General features: G+C 40.3%; 2 protein-coding genes across 3 annotated transcripts in view; one reads left to right on the top strand and one right to left on the bottom strand.

Moving 5' to 3' along the window:
* LOC113808389 (protein split ends) overlaps positions 1 to 14,075 on the bottom strand; it is a 106,224-nt gene extending 92,149 nt beyond the window's left edge. For both annotated transcript variants that reach the window (XM_070115529.1, XM_070115530.1), the window contains exon 1: positions 13,934 to 14,075. In XM_070115529.1, coding sequence (XP_069971630.1) covers positions 13,934 to 13,984 — 51 coding nt within the window. In that variant the 5' untranslated portion in view covers positions 13,985 to 14,075. The remainder of the gene's footprint in view (positions 1 to 13,933) is intronic.
* Positions 14,076 to 14,133: 58 nt separating this feature from the next.
* On the top strand, positions 14,134 to 23,375 carry mRpS18B (mitochondrial ribosomal protein S18B). The gene is made up of 6 exons (XM_027373685.2): positions 14,134 to 14,270; positions 14,895 to 14,996; positions 19,457 to 19,613; positions 22,281 to 22,378; positions 22,567 to 22,697; positions 22,931 to 23,375. The coding sequence occupies exons 2-6, from the start codon at positions 14,904 to 14,906 to the stop codon at positions 23,088 to 23,090; spliced, it is 639 nt and encodes a 212-aa protein (XP_027229486.1). The 5' UTR covers positions 14,134 to 14,270; positions 14,895 to 14,903; the 3' UTR covers positions 23,091 to 23,375.
* The last annotated feature ends 1,625 nt before the right edge of the window (positions 23,376 to 25,000 follow it).

Raw genomic sequence — 25,000 nt, 5'->3', positions numbered from 1 at the left:
TAAAAATAAATAAATAAAAAAACGGTTGTGACATATACAAAATCATTAAAGAGGAAATACACATTAAACTAAAAGTAAAGTAAACATATTAATAAACCGAACCTACCAATCAAATGCAAATAAAACCATCCAATCAATAAATCGAACCGACTAATCATTAGAATAAAACAAATCTACGAATAAACCGAACTTACAAATCAAATGAAAAATAAAAATCTACGAAATAAACAGAACCTACGAACAAAAAAAATAAAATAAATAAAATAAAACAAAATAAAATAAATAAATTACGAAACAAACCACACCCAACGCCTCCAAGCAAAACCTCGCCAAAACGACGAGAGCCACGCACGGAACGCGAGTGAAATCAAACCCCACCCGATCACGAGAGGGGGAAACACCCACCCACCTCTCCCCCGCCTAACCCTGTAACCCCCCCCCCCCCCTCGCGCCGTTTGCTAGCCGACCCGCCGCACTAGGGCCAACAACACACCTCGCGTAGCCCTATTTACACCCCTCGAGCGGCGCCGTTTAATCAAATGGTCAATAAATTTGCCTAAGGAGTCTGCAGAGGCTCATTGCACTCGCCCCCCCCCCCCGACCCTCCCCCGCCTCACTGCAGTTGCGAGGCCGTGTCGGGTGGCTCTCCGGTCACCCTTAAGACAAGAGGCTAAAGAGGGCAAAATCGCGAAACGTGCCCCTCAAAGCAGGGATAAACTGTAGACCTCACAGCCATCCCGAAATGAGAAGCAGGGCCGAGCGCCACGCGGAAATGACCCCTCACGCCCTTCTGGCACAAGGGTCAAAGTCCTCCATCTCTACCTCCCCCTCCCCCATCCGACCCACTGGCGATTCCAACCTTCAAAGACAACAAACGTAAATTCCTAAATCCCCCCCCCCCGGATACTAACACGCTCTATCTAGCAAGCCGGGTCCGTGATCACGTGACTCGAGCGATGATGCAACCAACCCACTCACGGTGACACCCGGGCTTGGCTAGCGAGGCAAAGCCGCACTTCCCCAAGACTTTACCTTCCAACTTCTCGAGATGACGGACTCGAGGAGATCAACCGTGCAATGAAACGTCCATGAGGTGAGGTCCCAAGTTACCTGCAAGGACAAGAGAGAAATTATAATTAACATGATGCAACATGGAGTCGAACAAAAATATTAACAAAAAACAGCCCCCCCCCCGAAAAAAGAAAGCAAGAAAATAAATACAAATATATATATATATATATATATATATATATATATATATATATATATATAAGTAATATACTATGGACATTTAAAATCTTAAGGAGGGGGGAGGGGGGTTGGGATTGAGAGAGAGAGAGAGAGAGAGAGAGAGAGAGAGAGAGAGAGAGAGAGAGAGAGAGAGAGAGAGAGAGAGAGAGAGAGAGAGAGAGAGAGAGAGAGAGGGGGGGGGGGGAGGAAAGGGGGGAAAAAGAATAAAAATACACACGCTCATAAACATGTAAGTATTCGTGTGTCCGGGCGACTACGTGCGCGTACATCTACGAATCTGAGGACGTAAATAGGCCTATACATGCGAAGAAACGGAAAAAAACGTGATTCCCGGTAAGCTGCGTGCCCCTCACTCACCCCTCACCCACCCCACCCCACCCACACCCCCACCATCAGCCTTCCGAAGCTACCCACGCCACCGTTTCACGAACCCCTCTCCTACCTCCATATCCCAATCTTCATCTATTCTCACCTTGTAATCGGCCCTATTTCTAGCTCCCCCCCCTCCCCCGCTTCATGTTTCACTTCACCTATTGTTTACTTTCAACTCTTCAAATGTCTTTATTATTCTTTCTTGATTCTTCACATACAAACTAATTTTCTTTTTATTGAATTCTTTAGCGCGAGCACCCGCTACTCTGCAGCAGAAAACGCGATAAGACGGGGTCACTATAACTCATTCCGACATATGCAAAATCGGGATTAGCCTGTGAAATACTGCCTAGTCGAAAGCTATGAACAAAAGCCTGCGGGGAAAGGATGGAAGGAACGCCGAAGAAGGGAGAGACGAAGAGAGAGAGAGAGAGAGAGAGAGAGAGAGAGAGAGAGAGAGAGAGAGAGAGAGAGAGAGAGAGAGAGAGAGAGAGAGAGAGAGAGAGAGAAACACGTAAATAAAACAAATCAATCGATATAAAAACCGGGAGAAAAATAAGAACCACCATCAAACACGAACGAAACGAAAGTAATACATAAAAGCGAAAACGCAAAGAAAAGGACAAGAATAAACCGGATAAGAAAAAGGTCAAGGGATATCCATGCTTGAGAAATTTAATTTGCCAAAGTAAACGTATTCTGGTCACGTGAGAAGAACGTAAATCCTGCCTTTGATATACAGTTTGCCATTATGGCTTGATTTTATCTGCAATGTGTGAGAAGACGGAGAAACATAATTTTTTTTATTTTACTTGTGATATGCAAATGAACAGCAAAGAGAGTATGACCAAAATCGATCTGCTGGATTAATTTGTCTCCCATAAGTTTACATGAAGTTTAAAATTACATTATACATAAAGTTTGATAAAGAATATAGGTCACTCTTCGTTTTCCAGTTACCGTGCAACACTGCGTAGCATGGGAGGGAAACTGCTTCGAAAAAACGTACTTTTTGAACGTGCATATGAACGTTCAAATATGATAGCAATGCAAAGCCTTCCCCTCCTTTCTTTTCTCTCCGTCCACCTCCTCCTCCCCTCTCTTCAACCCCGGTCCCTCTTCTCCTCCCCCCCTCCTCTCCTCTCCTCGTCGCCTTCCTTCCTCCCCATTTTAACGTCTACCTCCCTCTCCTCTTTTCTTCGTACCCTTCTCTCTTTCCCTCACAGCATCCTCCACTCCCCTTTCCCATCTCTCCGTCTCCTTCCCTCTCCCCCTCTCTCCATCTCCCTCCCTATTTCTCCATCTCCCTCCCTATTTCTCCTTCTCTCCCTATCTCTCCATCTCCCTCTCTATCTCTCCCTCTCCTCCCCATCTCTCCATCTCCATCCCTCTCCTCCCCATCTCTCCATCTCCATCCCTCTCTCCATCTCCATCCCTCTCCCCATCTCCATCCCTCTCCCCATCTCCATCCCTCTCCCCCCTCTCCCGCATCTCTCCATCTCCCTCCCTCTCCTCCCGCATCTCTCCATCTCCATCTCCCTCCCTCTCCTCCCGCATCTCTCCATCTCCCTTCCTCTCCTCCCGCATCTCTCCATCTCCCTCCCTCTCCTCCCGCATCTCTCCATCTCTCTTCCTCTCCTCCCGCATCTCTCCATCTCCCTCCCTCTCCTCCCCCATCTCTCCTCACCCCTCCCTCCTCTCCCCCGTTTCCCCAAGCCTCACAAAAAGAAAGAAAAAAAAAAAAAAAAAAAAAAAAAAAAAAAAAAAAAAAAAAAAAAAGCCAGAGCGAACGAGATCTAAGCCCTATCCCTAATTACAGCAACGTGGCCCTCCTAATGTGCCGAACCCCAGCTGCAGCCTCCCAAGATTGATGGCTTCGAGCAACATGACTCCCTCCCCCCACCCCACCCGCACCCCCACCCCGACCCCTCCCCCAATACAGACACACACCTTTTTCTTCTGATCGGAAAGAGGAAGGACAAAGGTGAGAGAGAGAAGTAGTGGAAGGAATGGGAGGCGAGGAGGGGAGGGATGGGTAGAAGAGGAGAGGAGAGGAGAGGATAGAAAGGGAGAGTGTGTGGTAGGAGAGGAAGGGTGAAGGATTGAAAAGGGAGAAGGGAGGAAGAGATGGATAGGGACGAAGATAAGAGGAAAGGAGAAGATTTACAGGAGAGAGAAAGGTCAGCAGTAACAATAAAAAATATAATGAAGGGACAGGAGGAATGAAGAAATAAAATGGAGAAGGGGAGGGAAAGAAGGAATGAGGAAGACGGTGACTGGCGGAGATGGAGATGGGGAGGAAAGCAGAGGAGAGAGAAGTGGGAGGAGAGAGAAGAGAGAGGAGTGAGGGAGGGAGAGAGAAGAGAGAGGAGTGAGGGAGGGAGGGAGAAGCGAGGAGAAAAAATAGAGACAAGCGAGGCAGAGACGAAGAGAGAAGAAAGACATAAAAAGGACCGAGGAAAGAAAGAGAAACCAACGCGGGAAGATAAAAAAAAGTATAAGCCATCCAAAGAACCAACAACCAAAGCCCAAAACCCATAAGCACATCAGCACACCACCCCAGACGAACACGACACGCCCCTCAAAGACGTCAGCTGCGACCCACGACGCAGCCCTGTGACCCATGACCTCCTACCACCAGCCGAAAGCAAACGACCACAGTCTAAATACAATAGTAATGGTAATACAGAGGATGGTGATACGCGGGAGAAAAGATAAAGAAAATACATACATTAAAATAATAAAAATGATGATGATGATGATGATGGCAATGACAATAACCAAGTGAGTTCAAGATAAAGATAATTCACGTGTTCATTAAACAAGAAATAACCAAAAGATAAAATAGCTAAAAGTGAAGAAACGAAACTCGTAAAAGAAAGCAAAAGTTTCGCTTTTGAAAACTCGAACCCGTTCCCTTCTAATTAGCATAATTAGACCGGCTTCACTAACACAAACCAAGCATCACACACACACACACACACACACACACACACACACACACACACACACACACACACACACACACACACACATACACACAAATAAATATATAAAAAATAAAATAAAAAAATAATAATAAATAAATAAATAAATAATAAAATAATAAAAAAACAAATAATAATAAATAAATAAATAAATAAAAAATAAAATAAAAGTAAGGCACTCGCAAGGTCAATCGAATACGTCTGTTCAAACCGCTTCGAGATTGGCTGTTCACCGCGCGCTAAGGGTGTGACGTCACGGCCAGCCCCTCGTGCCGCTCCCCTTGAAACCACAATCGCCTGTAGTATTCCAATTCGATCTCTATTCACGCTAATCATCCCCCTTCTGCATTCACGCTTTCGCCCCTTTCTTAAAACGCGAACGAAAAAAAAGAGAACACGCCAAAAGAATGAATCCATATCACAATAAATCATAAAAAAAAACATTACTGCACAACGTAAATAAAATACATATACGTACATATTTTACCGGTTGTAAAAGCTACATACATACACAAGATTATTGAAACGTGTGTGGGGGGGGGAGGGGGGGGAGGTTATAGCGTCTTGGCCTTCGGAATATTGGATTGGCTGGACCTGTGTTCGGGAAGGCAGATTTTGGGGAGGAGGGAGGAGAGGAAGGGAGGAGAGGAAGGGAGGAGAGGAAGGGAGGAGAGGAAGGGAGGAGAGGAAGGGTGGAGAGGAGGGAGGGGAGGAGAGGAGAGAGGAAGGGAGGGAGAGAGGAAGAGAGGGAGGGGGAGAGGGATAAAAGGAGGGAGGAAGGAGGGATAAATGGAAGGAGGAAGGAAAAGGATAAAAGGAGGGAGAGAGGGAAGGAATAAAAGAAGGGAGAGAGGGAGGAGAGGAATAAAAGGAGGGAGAGGGGGAAGGAATAAAAGCAGGGAGAGAGGGGGAAGGAATAAAAAGAGGGAGAGAATGAACAATGAAGAATAGCAGTACATAGACGAGATGAAAATGGAGGATAGAAAGGAGGGAATGCATAATGAAGAAGGGGTGTGATGAGCACATAACATCAAACACAAAAATAATCAAGGTAATCAACATATCAGAGGTAATGTTCAATAAGCAGTAGCAGTATATAATAGCAAGCAAACTAAGAAAAAAGAAAGAAAAAGAAAATATCAAAGAAACAAAAAAAAAAAAAAAAAGGAACGAAAAAGGAAGAACGAAAGAAAGAAAAAGAAAAGATAGAAAGAAAGAAAGAAAGAAAGAAAGAGAGAGAGAGAGCGAGAGAGTGAGAGAGTGAGAGGGAGAGAGAGAGAGAGGGAGAGAGAGAGAGAGAGAGAGAGAGAGAGAGAGAGAGAGAGAGAGAGAGAGAGAGAGAGAGAGAGAGAGAGAGAGAGAGAGAGAGAGAAAAGAGAACGAACGAAAAGACAGCACAACAGAACAAGTAATCATGATAAATGTAAACAGGTAATGCCCTGAGGGAGAATGGGGCTATTAGATAGAAAAAAATAAATAAAAAAAGCATAAGCCGCACGAACTAGGTAACAGTTGTTCGCAAAAGCCAAACATTGAAACAAAGCTTCCCCCAATAAATAAACAAACAAATACCGAATGAAGGGGGTCTGATGGCAACGACCACCGCCAAGACACAATGGGAACAAAATAGAAAATCGGAAACGCATTTTTCTTGCAGTCCGCCCTGAATCCGTAGGGTGTAGCCTTCCCTTCTGCAGCTACACGGGGGGAGACACAGACTGATACACACACATACACGAACGAATATAAACTAATATTAATAATAATTAAGATGATGACGGTACCGATAGTCATAATGACGATGGTATTTATGAAGATAATGATAATAATAGAGATGATGATGATGATGATGATGATGACAACTAGGAGCACTCAAGAGGGCGCATATCTCCTCCAAGGTAATCGGGATAGCTGCTGCAACCCTTTAAAAATACCCTGGATCCGGATCACCAACAAAATTAAATGGCATTTTTGGGTTAAGAAACACCTCTGGTAAAAAGAAATAATAATAATCATAAATAAATAAATAAAACTAGCTTTTGAAGTTATTCTATTAACCAACGAACAACAACAACAAAAAAACTAACCAACGCTACCAAAAGCATTATCATAATAACCATCACGACAACTATAATGATAAATAAATAGAGATAAAACAAACACCCCACCACACAAACGCACACTATCCTCAAACACGCACACGCACACGGATGCACACAAACACACACAATGTTGCATTTACCTCGAGGGATCCGGGGAGGACTCCAGGGGAAAGGCCCGTATTGAGGACGGCCTCAAGGGGAACCCCCGACTCCAAGAAGACTGTAGCAAGAAACCTCGGCCTCCTTCTCCTCCTCCTCCTCCTCCTTTTTCTTCTTCCTCTTCCTCTTCTTCCTCCTTCTCCTCCTCCGCCTCCTCTTCTTCCTGCTTCGTCACTCCGAAGCCCGCCATTAACGGATCCATTTCTAATAATAGCGGTCAGAATCCAACGCGAAAACTCTCAAGAAGCTCTCCTCACGCAGATGAAGATGAGGAAGAGGTAAACAAAGAAATAAACAAACAAATAGACGATCACTTCAGTCATCCCTTCAACTCGATGGGCCAAGGAGGTAAAAATATATTGTCTTTATACGCCTGATCACGCAGAAGAGAAGTAAATGAAAATAAATGACGACGAAAAATATATACTATAAGGCAAAGAAAGTACATAAAAAATAAAACATGGCAACCTTATTTATAGAAAATAATAACACCACCAATCATAAAAATAACAGCACCACCAAAAAAAAATATATATAAATATATCACCACGTGAAAGGAAAACCACAGAAAAAAAGAAGAATATTCCAGGACCCGTAACGAACAGGCAGCCGGAGAAGAGAAGGAAAACAAAAAAAAAAGAAGAGAGCCGCGAGACAGAGACAGGAGCGAGAAAGACCAAACGAGAGAGGGAGAGAGAAAAAAAAAAAACCCTCACGCGAACCGAGCGAGACAGCGAATGAGCGAGCGAGCGAATGAGCGAACGAGCGAGCGACCCAAACCGAAACCCGCGGCTTCTTTTTTATTTCTCTACGTCCATCGATAGCCACTCGCCTCCTCTTGTATCGTACGCCGCTGCCCCCGTTCGAATCCCAGCGCGCGCATGCTAATAAAGGCAGACTCGGGTGTACAGGTCTGCTGGGACGGACACGCGGAGATACTGGGTGGGAGGGGGAGAGGGGGAGGAAAGGGAGAGGTGAAGGGGAAAGGTGGAGGAAGGGGAGGGAGGGGAAAGGTGGAGGAAGGGGAGGGAGGAAAGGTGGAGGAAGGGGAGGAAGGAGAAAGGTGGAGGAAGGGGAGGAAAGGGAGAGGTGGAGGAACGGGAGGAAAGGGAGAGGTGAAGGAAGGGGAGAGGTGGGGAAAGGTGGAGGAAGGGGAGGGATGGGAGGAAAGGGAGAGGTGGAGGAAGGGGAGGAAGGGGAGAGGTGGAGCAAAGAGGAAGGGGAGAGGTGGAGCAAAGAGGAAGGGGAGGGGTGAAGGAAAGAGAAAGGGAGAGAGGGGCAGAGGTGGAGGACGAGGAAGGGGGAGCGGAGAAGGGAAGAGGTAGAGGGTAGACGGGGAGATAAGTGGAGGGGAAAAGAGAGTTGAAGTACAGGAGAGAGAGAGAGGTAAGAAAGGGAGGGGAGAAGGGAAGACGCGGAAGAAGAAGGAGGAGGAGGAAGTGTAGCAAAGGGGCAGTGAGGAGCAGGGAGGAGAAAGAGAGAAAATTGAGAAGACGAAGACAACGAAAAATGAGGTGGTGGTGTGAACGAGGTAGAGAGAGGAAAAAAACGAGTGAATGATAATCCGAGAATTTCAAAGCAGCTGACGAAGGCAAACCAAACAAAAATATGGGATATGTATGACAAACAAATGTAACTACAAAGCAATATTTGTAATACACCAATGATCTTCAAAGCTGTTGCTACCACTCCCCTCCCCCTCCCACATACACCTAACAAGCAATATACTGCATATGAACTACCATATCTGGAATATGGAAAAGTCCGCAAAAACTCTGCATGCATGTACCAATGAAATCAAATTAAACAAAACAAAAACATAACTACCCTTTTCACAACGGAAATCATCACAAAATACAAACTCGTAAATAAGATATGTATATGTTGACATGCATGTTGGCCTCTACCCTCCCACCCAGCACATACATTAAAAGCAAGAAAGAGCGCAACTTACCCCCCCCCCCCCTAGAATGAAAAAAAGTAAAAATCAAACGCGGCGTGAAAACATTATGATTATATGAATTTCCTGTAGACATCTTAAGTAGTCTATCAAACATCTTGCTAAGAAATCAACATCAATCTCGTCCCTACGTTACTGCGTCTCCGTACATGATCGTGGGTACACGCACGCACGCACACACTCACTCACTCACTCACTCACTCACTCACTCTCTCTCTCTCTCTCTCTCTCTCTCTCTCTCTCTCTCTCTCTCTCTCTCTCTCTCTCTCTCTCTCTCTCTCTCTCTCTCTCTCTCTCTCTCTCTCTCTCTCTCTCTCTCTCTCTCTCTCTCTCTCTCTCTCCATAAACAGACCAAGCAAGAATTCCCCTTAATCACTGCACATTTCAAGTCATACGAGGGATCACGTGCTGCCTTTAGTGTCAATAAAGGCGGCCAATCAAGCGCGACGCCTGCTCCTCGCGCGGCGAATGAAGGTCGTAATAAGCGCCATGACGACGATAATCGTAAAACGGAAACGGAAATAACGATAACAAAGCCGTGCCGTATCTGTTAACCTCATTCCTGTTGACACGAACGTCAAAACCAAGTAAATAATCAAAACATTTACATTTTTAAAAAACGAGCGAAAGAGAGACGCTACATGAACACTTACCAAACTTTTTTGTTTCACGCCTTGAACAAATCACAACTCACTGGGGAGGAGGAGGGGGGGGGAGAGAAGCTAAACCCGCAACTCAAAATCCACCGTAACACACCCAGGCCACACTGAACACACACCAAGGCCCGTGGAGGAGTCACGCCCAACGCAAAAGGGGAGGGAAATGACTCACGCCCACGAAGAACACGGACTCATACTACAGCAAAACGGCCGAGTACCACAGCACCTCATGACCTCTACGCATTTTATTTTCTTCTTCTTCTTCTTCTTCTTCTTCTTCTTCTTCTTCTTCTTCTTCTTTTTGTCCCTCACCAGGAGTGTGTTGAAATATCCCCTCCCTCATGGAGTTCCTTCGCACTGCACTTGTCACTCGTGATTTTAGTTTATCTTAGAAACTATTCTCGTCCGGCGATTTGATATCCTGATTCTATTAATAAAACCTGCGTCACCAATAATACCATTCGTATATTCAAAAGTTCAGCTGATCTTTATTTCGAAGGATAATTCAGTTCCCGAGACACTTTGCTCAGCGCAAAACCGTAACTTTTAAAATACCAAACAATCCAACCATTTAAAGGACAAGAAAAAGAGCTTTACCCCCCCCCTCCCCCTCTCCTCAAACCTCTTTGAACCCTTTAATTAACCTATCCTACGAAATCCCATATCAGTGTAAAAACATGTCTTGAAATCACTTCTCCCCCTAACGTGGCACCTGACCTCCCCACCCCCTCCTCCTCCCCCCACCCCCCCAATCTAAAACTATATTTCCGAGCTCTCTTCCCGACCGACAGCTGACCCAGCCTACCCAATAATTATCTCGGCACAATTCTGGTTTCCTTGTTCATCTTTTCTTATCCCCACTTATCACGGCGAGAATAGGTGACGAATGGTAGACGGCAGGAGTGGAGAACAAATTGGTGCTGATATTGATGATGATGATAAATGTAAGCAAACAAGCAAGCAGCATAAACTGAAATTCCTTTTTTCTTTCCTTCAGATGAATAACAAGTTTATATACATATATATATATATATATATATATATATATATATATATATATATATATATATATATATATCTCCATCCAGGAATAACCTATCAAAAATTAAATTTGCCATAAAAATGATAGGAAACAGTTATAGCCTTATGATGAAAGAATAACTTTTACAACCACAGAAAGTTGCACAATTAGCTAATCAACCACATTTTATTATCTTCATCAAACTTCATATGACCTGAATGCCGAAAACTGACACATAAATACTAAAACATTCACACATTACAATTCTAAATCATACGACTGTCACTAAGCCTTAATTTCGTATTTAACACTTCATACGCATGTGATAAAACACCTCTCCTATTGCGTTATTCACTGATAAGAACTATCTATAGAGATAAGCACACATTATCATTTGAAAAAAAAAAAAAAAAAAAAAAAAAAAAAAAAAAAAAAAAAAAACTGAACTATTCCCTTGTCCTCTCTAATACTAAATAAACCTAGAAAAATTCAACTATGGCAAAGAAAGACACCTAAAAGAAAACTAAATCTCATGATGCAAATTCTTTTAAAATTTGAACCGGTGGTCAGGTTACACTAACACCACCCAGGTTATTCTAGAATTAAAACTCTTGCCTGAAACCGGTATAGCAGTTTGGACACATAAGCTTTTATCCTCATCTTCTTTCTTTGATAAACCACCTAGTTTATGACTTTTTCTTTCATCCTTTTTGGTGATTAGAGTAGGATTTTTGCTAAACTAACACAATAAAAAGAGCGACATGTAAACCTATTAAAAAAAATATGAACTAGAGCGTCCTTTAACATTAAATGTCATCGAGACATCAAGGAGCCACACATTCTGATGTTAAAAGAAACAAAATTGAAAAGGGCTGCAGATTTAATTCCAAAATAAAATACTATAATTTTACATGTTACAGAAAATGATTTGAGAATATTTGCACCTGTATAACATATTTACCAAGTAAACTAACTGCATAGAGCATACATAATTTGAAGTTCTTTCTAACTGACCAAAAGAGGGGAAAATCCAGTAATTAACCCAACCAAATATTTTATATATAAATATGTATACATGTCTATATGTTTTCCATCCCATTGGCGTAATAACAAGGCATCAAAAACTCGGGATTTTACAGAATTGTTCAGTGTCAAGCAATCACACTTCTTGCAAGCTCTTCTGACCATATATCACACTTGTCACTCTTGTCAAGACTGGAGATTTAGTACAAGCCATTTTGCCTTCTCAGTATTCTTACTGGATATTACACATGTAATTAGATTTCACTTGGATCTGCTTCCCCTTGAATGTGATGCACAAAGCCCCGAGAATTATCGTAATCTAAAGAAGTGGCATGTATTAAATTAACTTTCTGCTCAGATACTTCATTTTGGTAAAATTACCATTCTGAATAAAGGCCATAAAGTATAATCATAATGCAAGACAACAGAACTGATACAGTGGGAACTTCTAAAAGACCTATTTTTATTCTAGTTAAGGCAGACTGAAAATAAAATAGAGATCATAACAAACACTGTGACTTGTGTTAAAGCAACTCCCTTAGCCAGCGAGCAAACCTCACCAAATCACGACATACTCCAGCAGTATTAAGCTTGAGCAGGTTTCATATTTAATATTAAACCTATCAGGCTTTTAGAATCCAGAATAAAATAATAAACAGACATATAGTAATACATGAAGACAATAAGAGTATTTGTTAATATGTCACCAACTGCAACGTATCGCCTCCATGCTTTTTGCTCCAACAAAATGCAAAAGAAATCTCTCTATTGTAAGGTCAGACAGAGCTCCCATTGCTTCACTACTATACAATACATATGCCAATGAGGTTTGCAAAATCTATCATGTAAGAGTATACGATATTGGTCCATTTGTCCATTTGTATAAGCTCCATAAGGCCAGGGTTAGTTGGGAAGATGTCATCTAAACATTTGCTACGAAAAGAAAGAGACTTATTCCAAAGACAGACTCTGAATGAATGGGTACCCGTTAGCATTGGTATTAGTTTTCAGATGCAGATACAAATTCACTGTCAAGATATACTTCGAACTCCCTGCTGATGGTTTGTGCAATATCTAAAGGTGTGGCCTCATGTTTCGGGGAATCTTTATACAAAATCAGATCAGAACTGAAAATGAAAATTTTACAAGCTTACACATTTATAATAAGAATCCTTAGGTGCAATCTACAGAAAACTCTGATACAGTGTCATGAGAAGATTTCTGACTGCTTGGTTGAGCACATATGGAATGACCCAGTAACAATCTATGAAAAAATAAACCAATACGTTATTTATAACATGTACCTCGTCCCTTAATAACATGAATCATAAACTGGTAACTGTCAAATCAAAGCTTCTTATCTCCAATGCAAATCAATAAAAAAAAATTAAACATTATTGAAGATGTGCAACAATATACAAAACTTCAAAAAAAATAATAATAAATAATAATAATTATATATATAGAGACATCAAAAAAACTTATTATCATACATAATTGTACAATTACATCATAAAGTCAATGTCCAGAACAGGACCACAACAAGCAGTGCTATGGCCTCCATAATGCATACTAATCCTTAATCCTCCCTCCATCATAAAGACGCCCCAGCAAAGGCAAACGTCCTCTCCCGAAATACATTCGGGCAAGATACCGTCCAACACCAAGGAGGCGCACATGTTCCTCCTTGCCAGAAAAACTATCGGTTCGTTAGACCACCCTGAAGCGCAGGTAGCCTATTTAAGTCTGAGAGTCACCGTATAGCTGCCTTTCACTTCCTTATAAAAATCTGTACATCAGTAAGGGTGATTATGGTGCCTTTTATTAATAGGAATAGTTTATTTTCTGTACCTTAGCCCACTCCTAATATGGACAATTCATCATCATTACATTGTACACATTGCAACTACTTATTTCTATTATTTTTACATATATTCTAAGGAATGGGATATTTTCTCATCATTATAACAATTAAATTAACAACTCATTATGTTTTCCATGCCTCCCTCTAGAAAAAAATTGAAAAAAATATACATCAATAATACTGCCAGAAAAAAATTAGCTTCATTACTTATTAATTACCTAATCTTACCTGTATTTTCCCTCGAAATATTTATCTACATGACACTAATTGTAATAAAAGACTTCTCGAGAGCAAAATTACTCGTATTTCTACTTGCATAAATAAATCAATGCGACAATTACCACTCTGTGCCGGTTAAATAAGCAAGGTGTGGATTATAAAAATACGTATTTCTACGAATTCTATCGATTTCAACAACTCGTGAGGTTTATTTCTAACTCCATGCTAAATCATCTCTATTTCTACTTATCAAAGCTCGACTAACTAATTCATATTGACGAATTCATGGGGATATATGCGTAATTAAAGAATTTACCTTCTGTGTTGCGTTGGTCGCCGTCGCTCCACTCGTCGAGGGTGTATCCATTATCACTTAAAACACTGATTTCCTTCTCGAGATATGACACAAACACTACACAATAACCCGACGCACTCTCGAGGGATTGGGTAGATTATTTACAATGATTTACAGGTGGATTAAGAATCATATCAAATATGTCGTGCGTAGCCATTTCCCTTGGCCTTTACATCGTAGATTGTTATCTACGTGCATCGGCTCGGCCCGGGTGATATCTGCAACGGAATTGATAGCTACAGATTCTACAGGTTCTGAGGAATGTTTATTAGAAGGCAAGAAGCTAGAGTTCAGCTAGGTAAAGTTGAAATTTCACATTATAAAATTTCCTTTATAATGGTGCTTTTGCTCATCAGCTCCATCAAGGAGGACTATGAGCTATGAAGGGGGTGCTCGTCTGTGGTATAAGATCTCACGCTTTTTCCGTAGCTTCAAGGTATTTGGTCCCACTAGAAGTACTTCCAAAGATATTAATTTATGGTCAATAGTGTCGAAATATGCTTATATCTTTAAATAAGCTGGAATTTACCTGGTTTATGATTCACAACTCCCACCACCCTTCACAGCCCTTCAAAACAAATGAATGTGCGATCTTCGAAATCACGGGGGTGGTAAAGGAGTTCCGATCCTTTATTCGACTCCATAGATGTTATTCAATACCCTTAATTATATCCGAATCTTGATTCAATCCCAAATAGAATTTTATTATAAAAAGGTGCATTTGCCCAACTGAGGCTTATAGATATAACGCAGTCTCTTCAAATATTCATGATCTGAAATTCCTTAAAAATAAATCAGACCCAGATAATTCCTCAAATGCATCACGAACCTCTCTAAAGAATTTAAAAACCCAAGTTAGACCTTATAATACACTTCAATCCCCTTAAAAGATACACAATTGGATTCGATCTCCTCTGAACAGATGTAAACAATGTCGGCGTCCACGATGTTCCTCCGGTCTCTCGTAAGGCCTGTGTTGTCTGCAATTTCAAGCAATGGCACAACTTCTAAGACTTTATTACAGGTATATATGGTTACGTTATGTTATTGTGCATTCATGAGATCAATCTTTCAATACATCATTTTATACTTTCATTATACTTCAAGAATTTGTGTTGATTGTTTTTCTCGGATTTTTTTCTTTGAGATTATGCAATTGTCCTTCGATGTAATATATTTAAGAAGCCACAGAATTAGTTTTTTGTATTTATTTTTTATTACATATACTATGATTTTTATAAAATAATTTATACAAGGATAGAGCCGCCTTGAAGCCAATTATCTCTGGATTGGTGAAGGCCAAGTGGAGTCCCACTATGTATAATTAGATATAGTAGATAGATGTAAGAAAGTGGTTGCACATTTAAATGACACAGCCTCAGCCTCAACAGGTTCTAATGGTCACCACCTTGCCGTGCAGTAGGAATTATTATATTCATAATCACTTGTACGTTAGACTGGAAATCTTGTGGTGTAGCTGTTTTTACAGCACAATTCTCCCTCTCTTATTTATTGGCTGCTCAATGTTGGCAAAGTGTCTGTTTACCACACGGCATGGATTGGCTCAAGTATGGATTTCTTCATTAACTGAATGATTGTAGAACTTCCCCAGTCATTTAGTTCATAAAGTCATTAGCTTTTGCTTTTTGTTTGGTTATATAATCTGGGTAAATTTTTGAAATATATGGACAGGAACCCCCCAAACTCCCACATTCTTGGCCTTGATAGCAGGGGAGGGCATCTGAAAGCATGAAAGGTACAGTCTGGGACTAAAGTCCTTGGAAAGGTTTTGCGTGTTTTGTTTATTGTCCAGAGATGGCGCTGCGCTTGATGCACTCGCATTTTCCTACATCTCGTTGATTTAAACACGTGTTTGAAGCAATGTGATGAATCCCTACAGCCTAACTCTGGCCTCCCTCCCTCCTCCATTCAGGAATCCACCCCTTTACTACACAGGAATTGCAGTGCCATCTCTGGGCAATAAACAAAACACGCAAAACCTTTCCGATGACTTTAGTCTCAGACTGTACTAGGGAAATTGCAAGGTAAGATATAAATAATATACATAGTATAAGTTAAAGACACCGACGTGCGTAGATAGAGGGAAATGGACATTGCCTTCTTATAGAATGGAAGAAATAGAATGGGATAGAACACAGTTTAAGCTTCAGCGGTCTCATAATTACCGCTAAATGATGAAAATATAACACGTGCTCGTTGTTCAAATTCTGTCAGTCAGCTTGTGTACCTTGGGAAGAAAACAAAACACTGACTGCTGAACGCATTACTGCGATGCCCTAAGTAGTACCAGTGGTACTGCGCGCATGTCAGAACAATATTTGGCTAATTATCAGTGTATTCTGTTACACATTTATTCTCTTAAAGTCTTTTATTAATGTTATTATACTTCATTTACATGTTTTAAGATTGATTTATAGCCTTATTTATAATTGTGCACATCGTGCATTGCATTTCATACTTCCTTTCGTAGCCGGCAGCTGCCCACTCATTTCTAGGTGTAACGCTGGTAAGAAATTAAAGATTAAAATTGAAGCAATCCAGACGGCAGAAGGAAGCGTATGAAAGTTTGACAGTTGCAGTTATAAAGGTATTAGTTTAATATTTTTTGGTGTGAATGCAGCTCTATCTTGCCAAACACACCAAGGTGAAGAGAATGTGTCCTGGGGAGTGTTGAGGGGCAGAGCCCCTCATCAACCCTCCCCTTGGGCAGTGCCCAAAGGGCACACCTAGTCACAGCAACTGAAATTTCTTTATTAGGCTGGTTTATTGGTCAGTATCTTTTTTGTGGGGGTTGGAACGTGTGAATTCCTGTAGAGTTTTGCTGAAAAGCAGGTTGAGTTCCCATAGAGTTTTTGAATTCTGGTACGTCCGTCCGTATAGTTTCATTAGCCGATTTTAGTTTTTTTTTGCTAGTTTTACATATTTTTTATCTTTATTCTTCATAGTTAAGCATGTTTTACTCCATAATTTCCCTAATATACTTCATGCCCTCCCCTGCTAACGGGACAATCAAATCGAGATTGTCAATGGAGAAATGGTACTCAATCTCCTGATCGATTCATTCGCACAAGAAAAAGCACCAAGAATCAATTGGATTTCCTGCAGAAAAACTTTTTTTTTTTTTTTTCTTTCTTTCTTTCTTTCTTTCTTTTCTTTTCTTTCCAACTTAGTCTCTGGGAGGGTGCGTATTTGCATTGTAGACTGTGAGAAGAATCCAGTGATACTAAGATCATCGAGATCAGTCATGAGGACATAGTAGAAAAAATTAACATAAGCTGTATGTCTATGAGGCCAATAGATAGACTTTTTTTCCAATTTTGAAATAGATAAGTTCTTGCAGACCTAAAAGATTTATCAATTAACCCCTACGATCCAGATGATGTCACAATCCCGTCATACAAAAATCTGGGTTGAGGGCCGGGTGACGTGAAAATGCTCTGTCATCAGGCCAAGTGACGCGAACTTGCTGTCATGAGCGAAGACAGTAAAGACTTGCCACAAGTACACAAACCTCTTGGAGTGTGATTTGACTCATTTGACACGTAGAAGGGAGCTTTAGCATTATTCCCGTCAATGAACAAATTGGAATGTAACATTCATAAGCCATGACATGCTCCAGGGAGGATGCCTTTGCCACACTGCACACCGTATTCTTGGACACTGTGATCGGCAGTGCAGGTTGTATTACAAAAATCTGAAAATACACAAAAAATAAAATATATGACATAAATGTTCCTTTTTTTTTTTTCCATTGCACTGAGTTATTTACTACATAGAGAGATGATATGGTGTCTGTGCAAGGAAAATAAGCTATTATTATCTGGATAAAGCAAATCAAAAGACAGAGATGGACATTGGCAAATGGCAAAAAAAAAATTAAAAAGTAACCCAAAATAACTTTGCAAAGAGGAGGCACAGAGATTTAAAATCACTCGTGTGTGTTTGTGCATGCCTAATCAACATGCTGCACGCCCAGGATTTTGGCTACTTATGGAACCCATTGCTCGTATTTTTGGCACTGATTTTAGTGACGCACCTGGTTAAACTGAAATCTGCTAGGTTGTGCTATCAATTGTAACTCATTTTGATAGTGTAGAAATGAAGTATAAATAATGTATCATCCATCACTAATTTATGTAATGCTAAACAATTGTTGTGCAACAACAAACCCTGCAACGGGTTGAAATCAGAAGAATAGAGAACAAAAATGTTTAAAAACCAAAAAAAGAATGCTTAAAATCAGCCAATAAAACTACAGACTTAGCTACCATCTTTGATAGTCTATAGACCGGCACACCAACTTTCAAAAAGGTCAACAGGAATCCAACCCATCTTTCAGTGAAATCTACAGGAATTCACATCATCCAAAGCCCCAGTGGTAATCATACAATACATCCTGACCAAACTCCACATCACAACCTTTATTCAACAATATAAGTTGCTGTGACTACGAGGCTGCCCGAGGGGAGGGTTGATGGGGGGGCTCTGCTCCCCAACACCTCCCATTCAACATTTTCTTCACCTCAGTATGTACAGAAAGATAGAGCTGTGTCCATAGTGTAAAGAATAAACCAAATACCTTTATTTCTCAAAACACCAAACTTTCTTTTGCTTCTGTCTATTGTCTAGATCACTTAGTGAGTGGTTTTTAGGATTTTTGAATGGATCTCACAGCTCTGTCCTCCAACATCCACGGAGGTGACTTTGGCCATGAATGACTCTTTCCACTAATTTTTTCCTTGTTTTTGGCTTTACTATTCATGTCTGCAGATTATTTCTTGTACTGAGGACTACAACTTTTTGTTCTCTACAAGAATATCATCATCTTTAATTTGCTGTACCTTAGTGTGTCCATTCTGTAAAGATTAATCTTCAAAAGAAATGAAAAAGATAAAGGACTGAGATTTTCTGCCATGTGGATGCAGACATAGCATCGTCGATGTTGCAGATCCAAACATAAATAGAAGTTTGAATGAGAGGAAAATCGCAGCAACGGAGGAGGTTCAGGGGGTCCTTCCTTTGACTCTTCTAGTTCAACATCTCTGTGGATGGCCACCCATACTCCCCTACATTGCTACTTACCAAGCTTTTCTCTAACTTATAAGTGTCCTCGGTATATCTGCCTTGTGATGTTGTGCATAATAATCTACACAACTATTGTTTATTTACAGGGATTTTAGTTTAGGAAATTCAATTACTTTTCAATATTTTGAGAGTCATGGGGAATGCAACCAATCTTTTAAAGTTTTTTCTTATGGGAATAATTATCTTGATTCATTTTATTTAACTTTCTGATACAAATTCAGGAATGTTCTTTATGACCATTATATTAGTCAATCTCTTTGATAGTGGTAAGCACATTGCCAAGTATCTGTGAGGGTATGTGAGGGCCCCAATCCTGCAACTACCCTAGTAGAGGAAGTATAAAATACATTCAGGTTAATGCTTCATTTCTTCATGCAGGTTGAAGGAAGAAGCCATGCAGCTTCCAGTCTATTCACAAGCACTAGACTAAGGTGTGAAGCTGAGGAAGGAGAGCCTCAAGCAGAACGAGACCCAGTGAAAGATCGTTCCAAAGTAATCCCTGTGGAGACGAGCATGAAATACCTCAAAAGTGATGGTGAGTTTATGTTTGGTAACTGCAGTTGATATGGTTGTTATTATTATTATTATCATTATTATTATTATTATCATTATTATTATTATTATCATTATTAATATTGTTATCATTATAATTATTATTTTTACTGTTATTATTATATTTATAGTTATTATTATTGTTCATTTTTGATATAAGGATTGAGTTACTAGTCCTACCTACCTTACCTCTATACCTAGTTTTGTTTCTTATTACTATTGTTTATTGTATTATTATAATGACCTTTATATCACTGTTGCTCATAATAATATTTTAAGTAAAAACTTTTCTTTCTGAGATTCAAGGAAATGGGTAAATAGTTGTTTAACTCTGCTTCTGGAGCCATTTTTGTATAGAAGAGAAAAATAACAGCTGACAGTGCATGTAGAGAAGCAAGGACTCCCAAAATAAAACAGACCCATTTTACCTTTCCTATTAATTTTTTGAAATAGGAAAGTGGCAGAGGTAAAAAAGAAAAAAAAAATGGTTTTCTTTCGTTAAGCACCAATGTTTTACATCAACAACCCAATCAGATATCTTGGTGATACAGTTATGGGCCAAATCCCATAGGTAAAAAATACGAGTTTAGAGATAAGGGAACAAAGGAGTATTGATGAATTGTTATATAACTGTTACCTGTCAAAATGGATGATCAAGCATGGTCCAGTATGTAAGGGTGCTGGGAAATTATCTTTTTGCTTAAATATATATATATATATATATATATATATATATATATATATATATATATATATATATATATATATATATATATATATATATATATGTCTGTGGCTATACATGTTTATCTATGTATTTTTCTGCTGAAAGTTTCTTTTCCAACTGTTTTTTCTTTCTTTCTTCATCCCTGCCCTTCTACTACCTCAACTTGTACAAACCTTTTGAATACACTGTTTAACGTAGCCAAATAGCATCAATTTTTCATGATCCTGTCTAGAGCCCTTTACTTGGACAACACACTCCTCTTCCTGCCTGCCTCTAAAAACAAGTAGGCATTGGTACCTTCCGCAGTTGCCCAAATCTTTCCCATCTTGTTGCAGTTACATTCGAGTCCCAAGTTAAAGCAGTGTCATCCCTAACTAACTTCACTGGTAAACCCATAACTGCCTCGCCTCATCCCTCCTTCAATAATTGTACCAGAATTCTCACCATCTCCCCAACACACTGTCCTGTTTACAACAAGGATTGCCTGCTTCATGGACTATGATGCAGTATCAGTACAATGCTACACCATTCCCCCTTGAGGCTTGCCATGAGTCCTCCACCAACATTGCCAAGTTTACTTTCCATAGATATGACCTCCACTTTGATGATTATATTGGCTGAGAGTGCGTTCTGTCTGACCACGTCAACCCTCCACTCTTAATGTCAGAATTATTGGTGTCTATGCCACCCTGCCAAACACTGCTGCTCCACAGCCCCATGCCCTGTGTGTGCTCCACCTGTTCATGATCAACCAAACTGCTCTGCACAATTACACACACATATACCATTTGTGGTAGCTCCCATAAAGTATTTTATTGGGGCTGCCCTACCTAGAAGTTTGAGTGTGAGGTTGCATATCTCAGATTCAAACCTGGCCTCACTTTACTTGAGGCCAGACAGGAAGCACACAGATGAGGGTTTTTTCTTATTCCTTACCCCAGTATTGTCCTTCTTTCTGCACTTTCCCCCTCCCTCCCAAGATGCTTCTACATCTATCCCACTATCTCTTCCTCATCCCACTTCTACCCCCTCCCTCTCCCAGTCAAATTCTTTTACCATTCGAAATCCAGACAATTCAATCTCCATCACTATTCCAGACACTCCAGTTTCTACTTCTCAGCTACTTACCCATCTTCCTTCTCTCCCAACTCATCGCGCAAGACAAGCTTAGTATTCCATCCCATCTTTTCCTACCGCATCCTCTCCTTCATCAAGCTATCCCTCTGCCCCTCAAATGTCTGTCCCCTCTTCTCATCCTCATAAGGAAACCCTTGTTTCTTCGACCTCCCCAATCAACTCCGCTTTAGAAACTCTTGAGGACATTTAAAACTATCTAATCATGACCCAATATAACTTGCTTATACCTCATCCATAGTCTAATCTCTCAGTTCCCATTCCTTCTACACTCAAAGTAACTCCCAACATCCATCCTCCTCCTACTCATGTTCCCCCTTCCTCCCACTTCCATCCAACATATGGCTTTCCCCCCTGCTTTAGCTGCGTAACCCCCCTTTCCTTCCCCATTATCCCTTCCACTTTTCCTTGGATCCACATGTCACAGTGACCCCTTTCCCTGGATTCTCTCCCTCCTGACATTTTTCCTGAAACTGTGATCTAATTGTCCTTAAATCCCCCTTTCTCCTTTGCTAATACCTACCATACCCTATGGACATCCTTGCAGAATCCCACACCATTTCCTTTGACAACTTTGATCTAATCACATTATTAATCCTTACCTCTCTGAACTGCTCTACGACTATTACACCTTTCTATAGTGCTATATAACCTTAGATGTCAAGCTCATTTAATTTGCTTTGTAACCATTAACCAGTAACTTTTTTTTCTTCTTCTTCTTTTTCATCTACACCTTTCTCTTTTTTGTGTGCGTGTTAAAGCTATTAATGCAACATTTTGTCTTTACAGCTTACAAGACAACTTATGGCACAGATCCAGTATGGAAGAGATATCGCAGAAATTTTAAGGGAGCCTTTGCACCTCGCAAAACTAGGAAAACGTGCATAGTAAGTCTCGAATTTAAAACAATTTTAGGTTATCATGTGTTATTACAAAATAAAAGTGCTAAGAAAGGCGAGATATTAATCTTGGTGTGGCATTATATTTAATGAAACAATAATATGAAATTAAAGTAATCAGGTTTATTTGCACTGTATATTTTGTTTGATGCTGATATATATATATATTCTTACAGAGAAAGAATATGATTTCAACCGGCAACCCTTGTCCTATTTGCCGTGATGAGTACCTGGTCTTGGATTATCGTAATGTTGATCTTTTGACACAATTCGTATCACCTTTCAATGGAGAGATCTTATCATACCAGTAAGTAAACTTGTGTAATGTTTATATGCATTTGTTACAATATGTTGTTTTACCAGAAAAAATATATCTCCTTTTTTTCTTCTTCAAATAAGATATAAGAGCACTATATATTGCTATTTCTTTGGCTCTATCCATTAGTCACAATAAGAATGTTCATGTTTGAATTAGCAAAAAAAAAAATTCTCTATATTTTTCTCCTTTCCAATTATGATTCGTTGATTCATCAATTTCAGAAAAACAAACCTGTGCCAGAGAAGACACAAGGAGTTGCTCGTAGCAGTGGAGAAGTCCCGAGACTATGGCCTCCTGACATTCGATGTACCCTTCAGAGCATATGATTATTCTGATTATTACAATCCCAAACAAGAATCTGGTTCATCGTCTTCAAGCTAATAAAATACAGTTTAAGATGTTCTATATAGTTTTTATCATGTGTTAAGAATTTGTTGGAAACGTGACGTCATTGCTATGTAAATATATGGAAAATTTGGTGTGAATATTGGAAAGTTATGAGATCTCTCTTCCAGTAGCTAATGCATTTTGTAAAATAATAGTTTTTGTTTTTTGTTAGATTATATAAAAGATGTGAATACAATATATGCAATGATGAATGACTATGTCATGTTTCTAGACCAGCATGAATACATATTTCTCTGTAAATAAATGTTCAGGACTTATTATCTGTTTTAACTCTTCCTCAGTAGTATCTAAAATACCTTTGTTGGGCCTTGTAGTTGATGGGACACAATTGGAAACCAATGTTCTTAATTCACAAGAGCAGGGGGTACTATATATTTATCTCAGAATATATTGTATTAAGGTTTGATCCCTAAATGCTGGGCTTGGTGGAGTTTACCTCCGTCTAGTGTTGGGTGCATGTTTGTGTGATCTACAGGTTGGGATACAGCTGTGGATATTTTGAAGATTATAGGCCGGACTGAGCTAAAGCCATACCAAACTAAAGGTAGTGGTGGGTAACGAGCTCTTCTGTAGCAGACAGTAAACAAAGGCCAGTGACCAAATGTCGAGATATGTGCCACAGTGCTTTAAGGGTGGGTTAGATGGACTGAACCTAACAATATGTCAGCATAATGCCAACCAGAGAATTACAATTAAAGATTGTTTTTATGACTTTTGATCAATTCCACAGTATGCCAGATAAGAGAAATTGTAGTTGACACATGTCAGCTAAGGCAAATGTGGCCCCAGGTATGCATTTATAAATGCTGTCTTGAAAATAGATGATTGATTCACATGTAGATCAAGAATGCTATCACTTGTACAATTTGAGGTAGGTCACTTTCACTGTATCAATAAAACATTTATTTACAATATTGTGAACAAACTATCCAGCATCTACAAATACCTTTTTAATTACATATGTGTAGAAATGGCTGAGTAGTAAATGCCTAAGTATTTTGTATAGTTAATAACTAAATATTAAAAGTTTAAGAAATGAGGAGAAACTATTTTTTACGATAAAAAACAAAATGACCTCTTTTGTAAACCTAAATGAATCACACATACAGGAAACATTGGGAATTGATGATAAATAAAACATGGAAACAACTTTCGAAAACAGAAGACTGATTTCAAAATGTGAGAACACGAATTGAAGAAGAAAAAGGAAAACAGGGCAATCCCTCTAAAAGATGACAAGGAACAGTAATTGACAATTGCAGCCTCTTCCTGTACTCTCTCTCTCTCTCTCTCTCTCTCTCTCTCTCTCTCTCTCTCTCTCTCTCTCTCTCTCTCTCTCTCTCTCTCTCTCTCTCTCTCTCTCTCTCTCTCTCTCTCGCTCTCTCGCTCTCTCGCTCTCTCGCTCTCTCGCTCTCTCGCTCTCTCGCTCTCTCGCTCTCTCGCTCTCTCGCTCTCTCGCTCTCTCGCTCTTTCGCTCTCTCGTTCTCTCGTTCTCTCGTTCTCTCGCTCTCCTCTCTCCTCTCTCTCTCTCTCTCGCTTGCTCTCTTCTCTTTCTGTTTCACCCTTCTCTCTCTTTCTCCCTCCCTCTCTTTCTTTCTCCCTCCCCTCTCTCTTTCTCCCTCCCCTCTCTCTCTCCCTCCCCTCTCTCACTTTCTCCCTCCTCTCTCTCTCCTTCTCCCTCTATCTCTTTTTCCTCCTCCACTTTCTCCTTTCCTCTCTCTTTCTCCTTTCCTCTCTCTTTCTCGTCCTCCCTCCTCTCTCTTTCTCCCTTTTCTCTCTCTTTCTCCCTCCTCCCTCTTTTTCTCCCTCCTCCTTTTCTTTTTCCCTCCTCCCTCTCTTTCTCCCTCTTCTCTCTCTTTATCCCTCCTTTCTCACTCTTTTTC

This window comes from Penaeus vannamei, chromosome 37 (genome assembly GCF_042767895.1).
Source record: "Penaeus vannamei isolate JL-2024 chromosome 37, ASM4276789v1, whole genome shotgun sequence".
In the NCBI taxonomy this organism is placed as follows: Eukaryota; Metazoa; Arthropoda; class Malacostraca; order Decapoda; family Penaeidae; genus Penaeus; species Penaeus vannamei.
Note: the sequence above shows the minus strand (reverse complement) of the source record. Positions and strands in the feature narration are given on the sequence as shown.

Excerpts from the sequence above, each read along its gene's own strand:
- mRpS18B (XM_027373685.2), top strand. The coding sequence starts at position 14,904 with ATGTCGGCGTCCACGATGTTCCTCCGGTCTCTCGTAAGGCCTGTGTTG. Across the intron at positions 14,997-19,456 it reads CTTCTAAGACTTTATTACAG|GTTGAAGGAAGAAGCCATGC; the intron begins GTATATATGGTT and ends TTCTTCATGCAG. Across the intron at positions 22,379-22,566 it reads AAACTAGGAAAACGTGCATA|AGAAAGAATATGATTTCAAC; the intron begins GTAAGTCTCGAA and ends ATATTCTTACAG.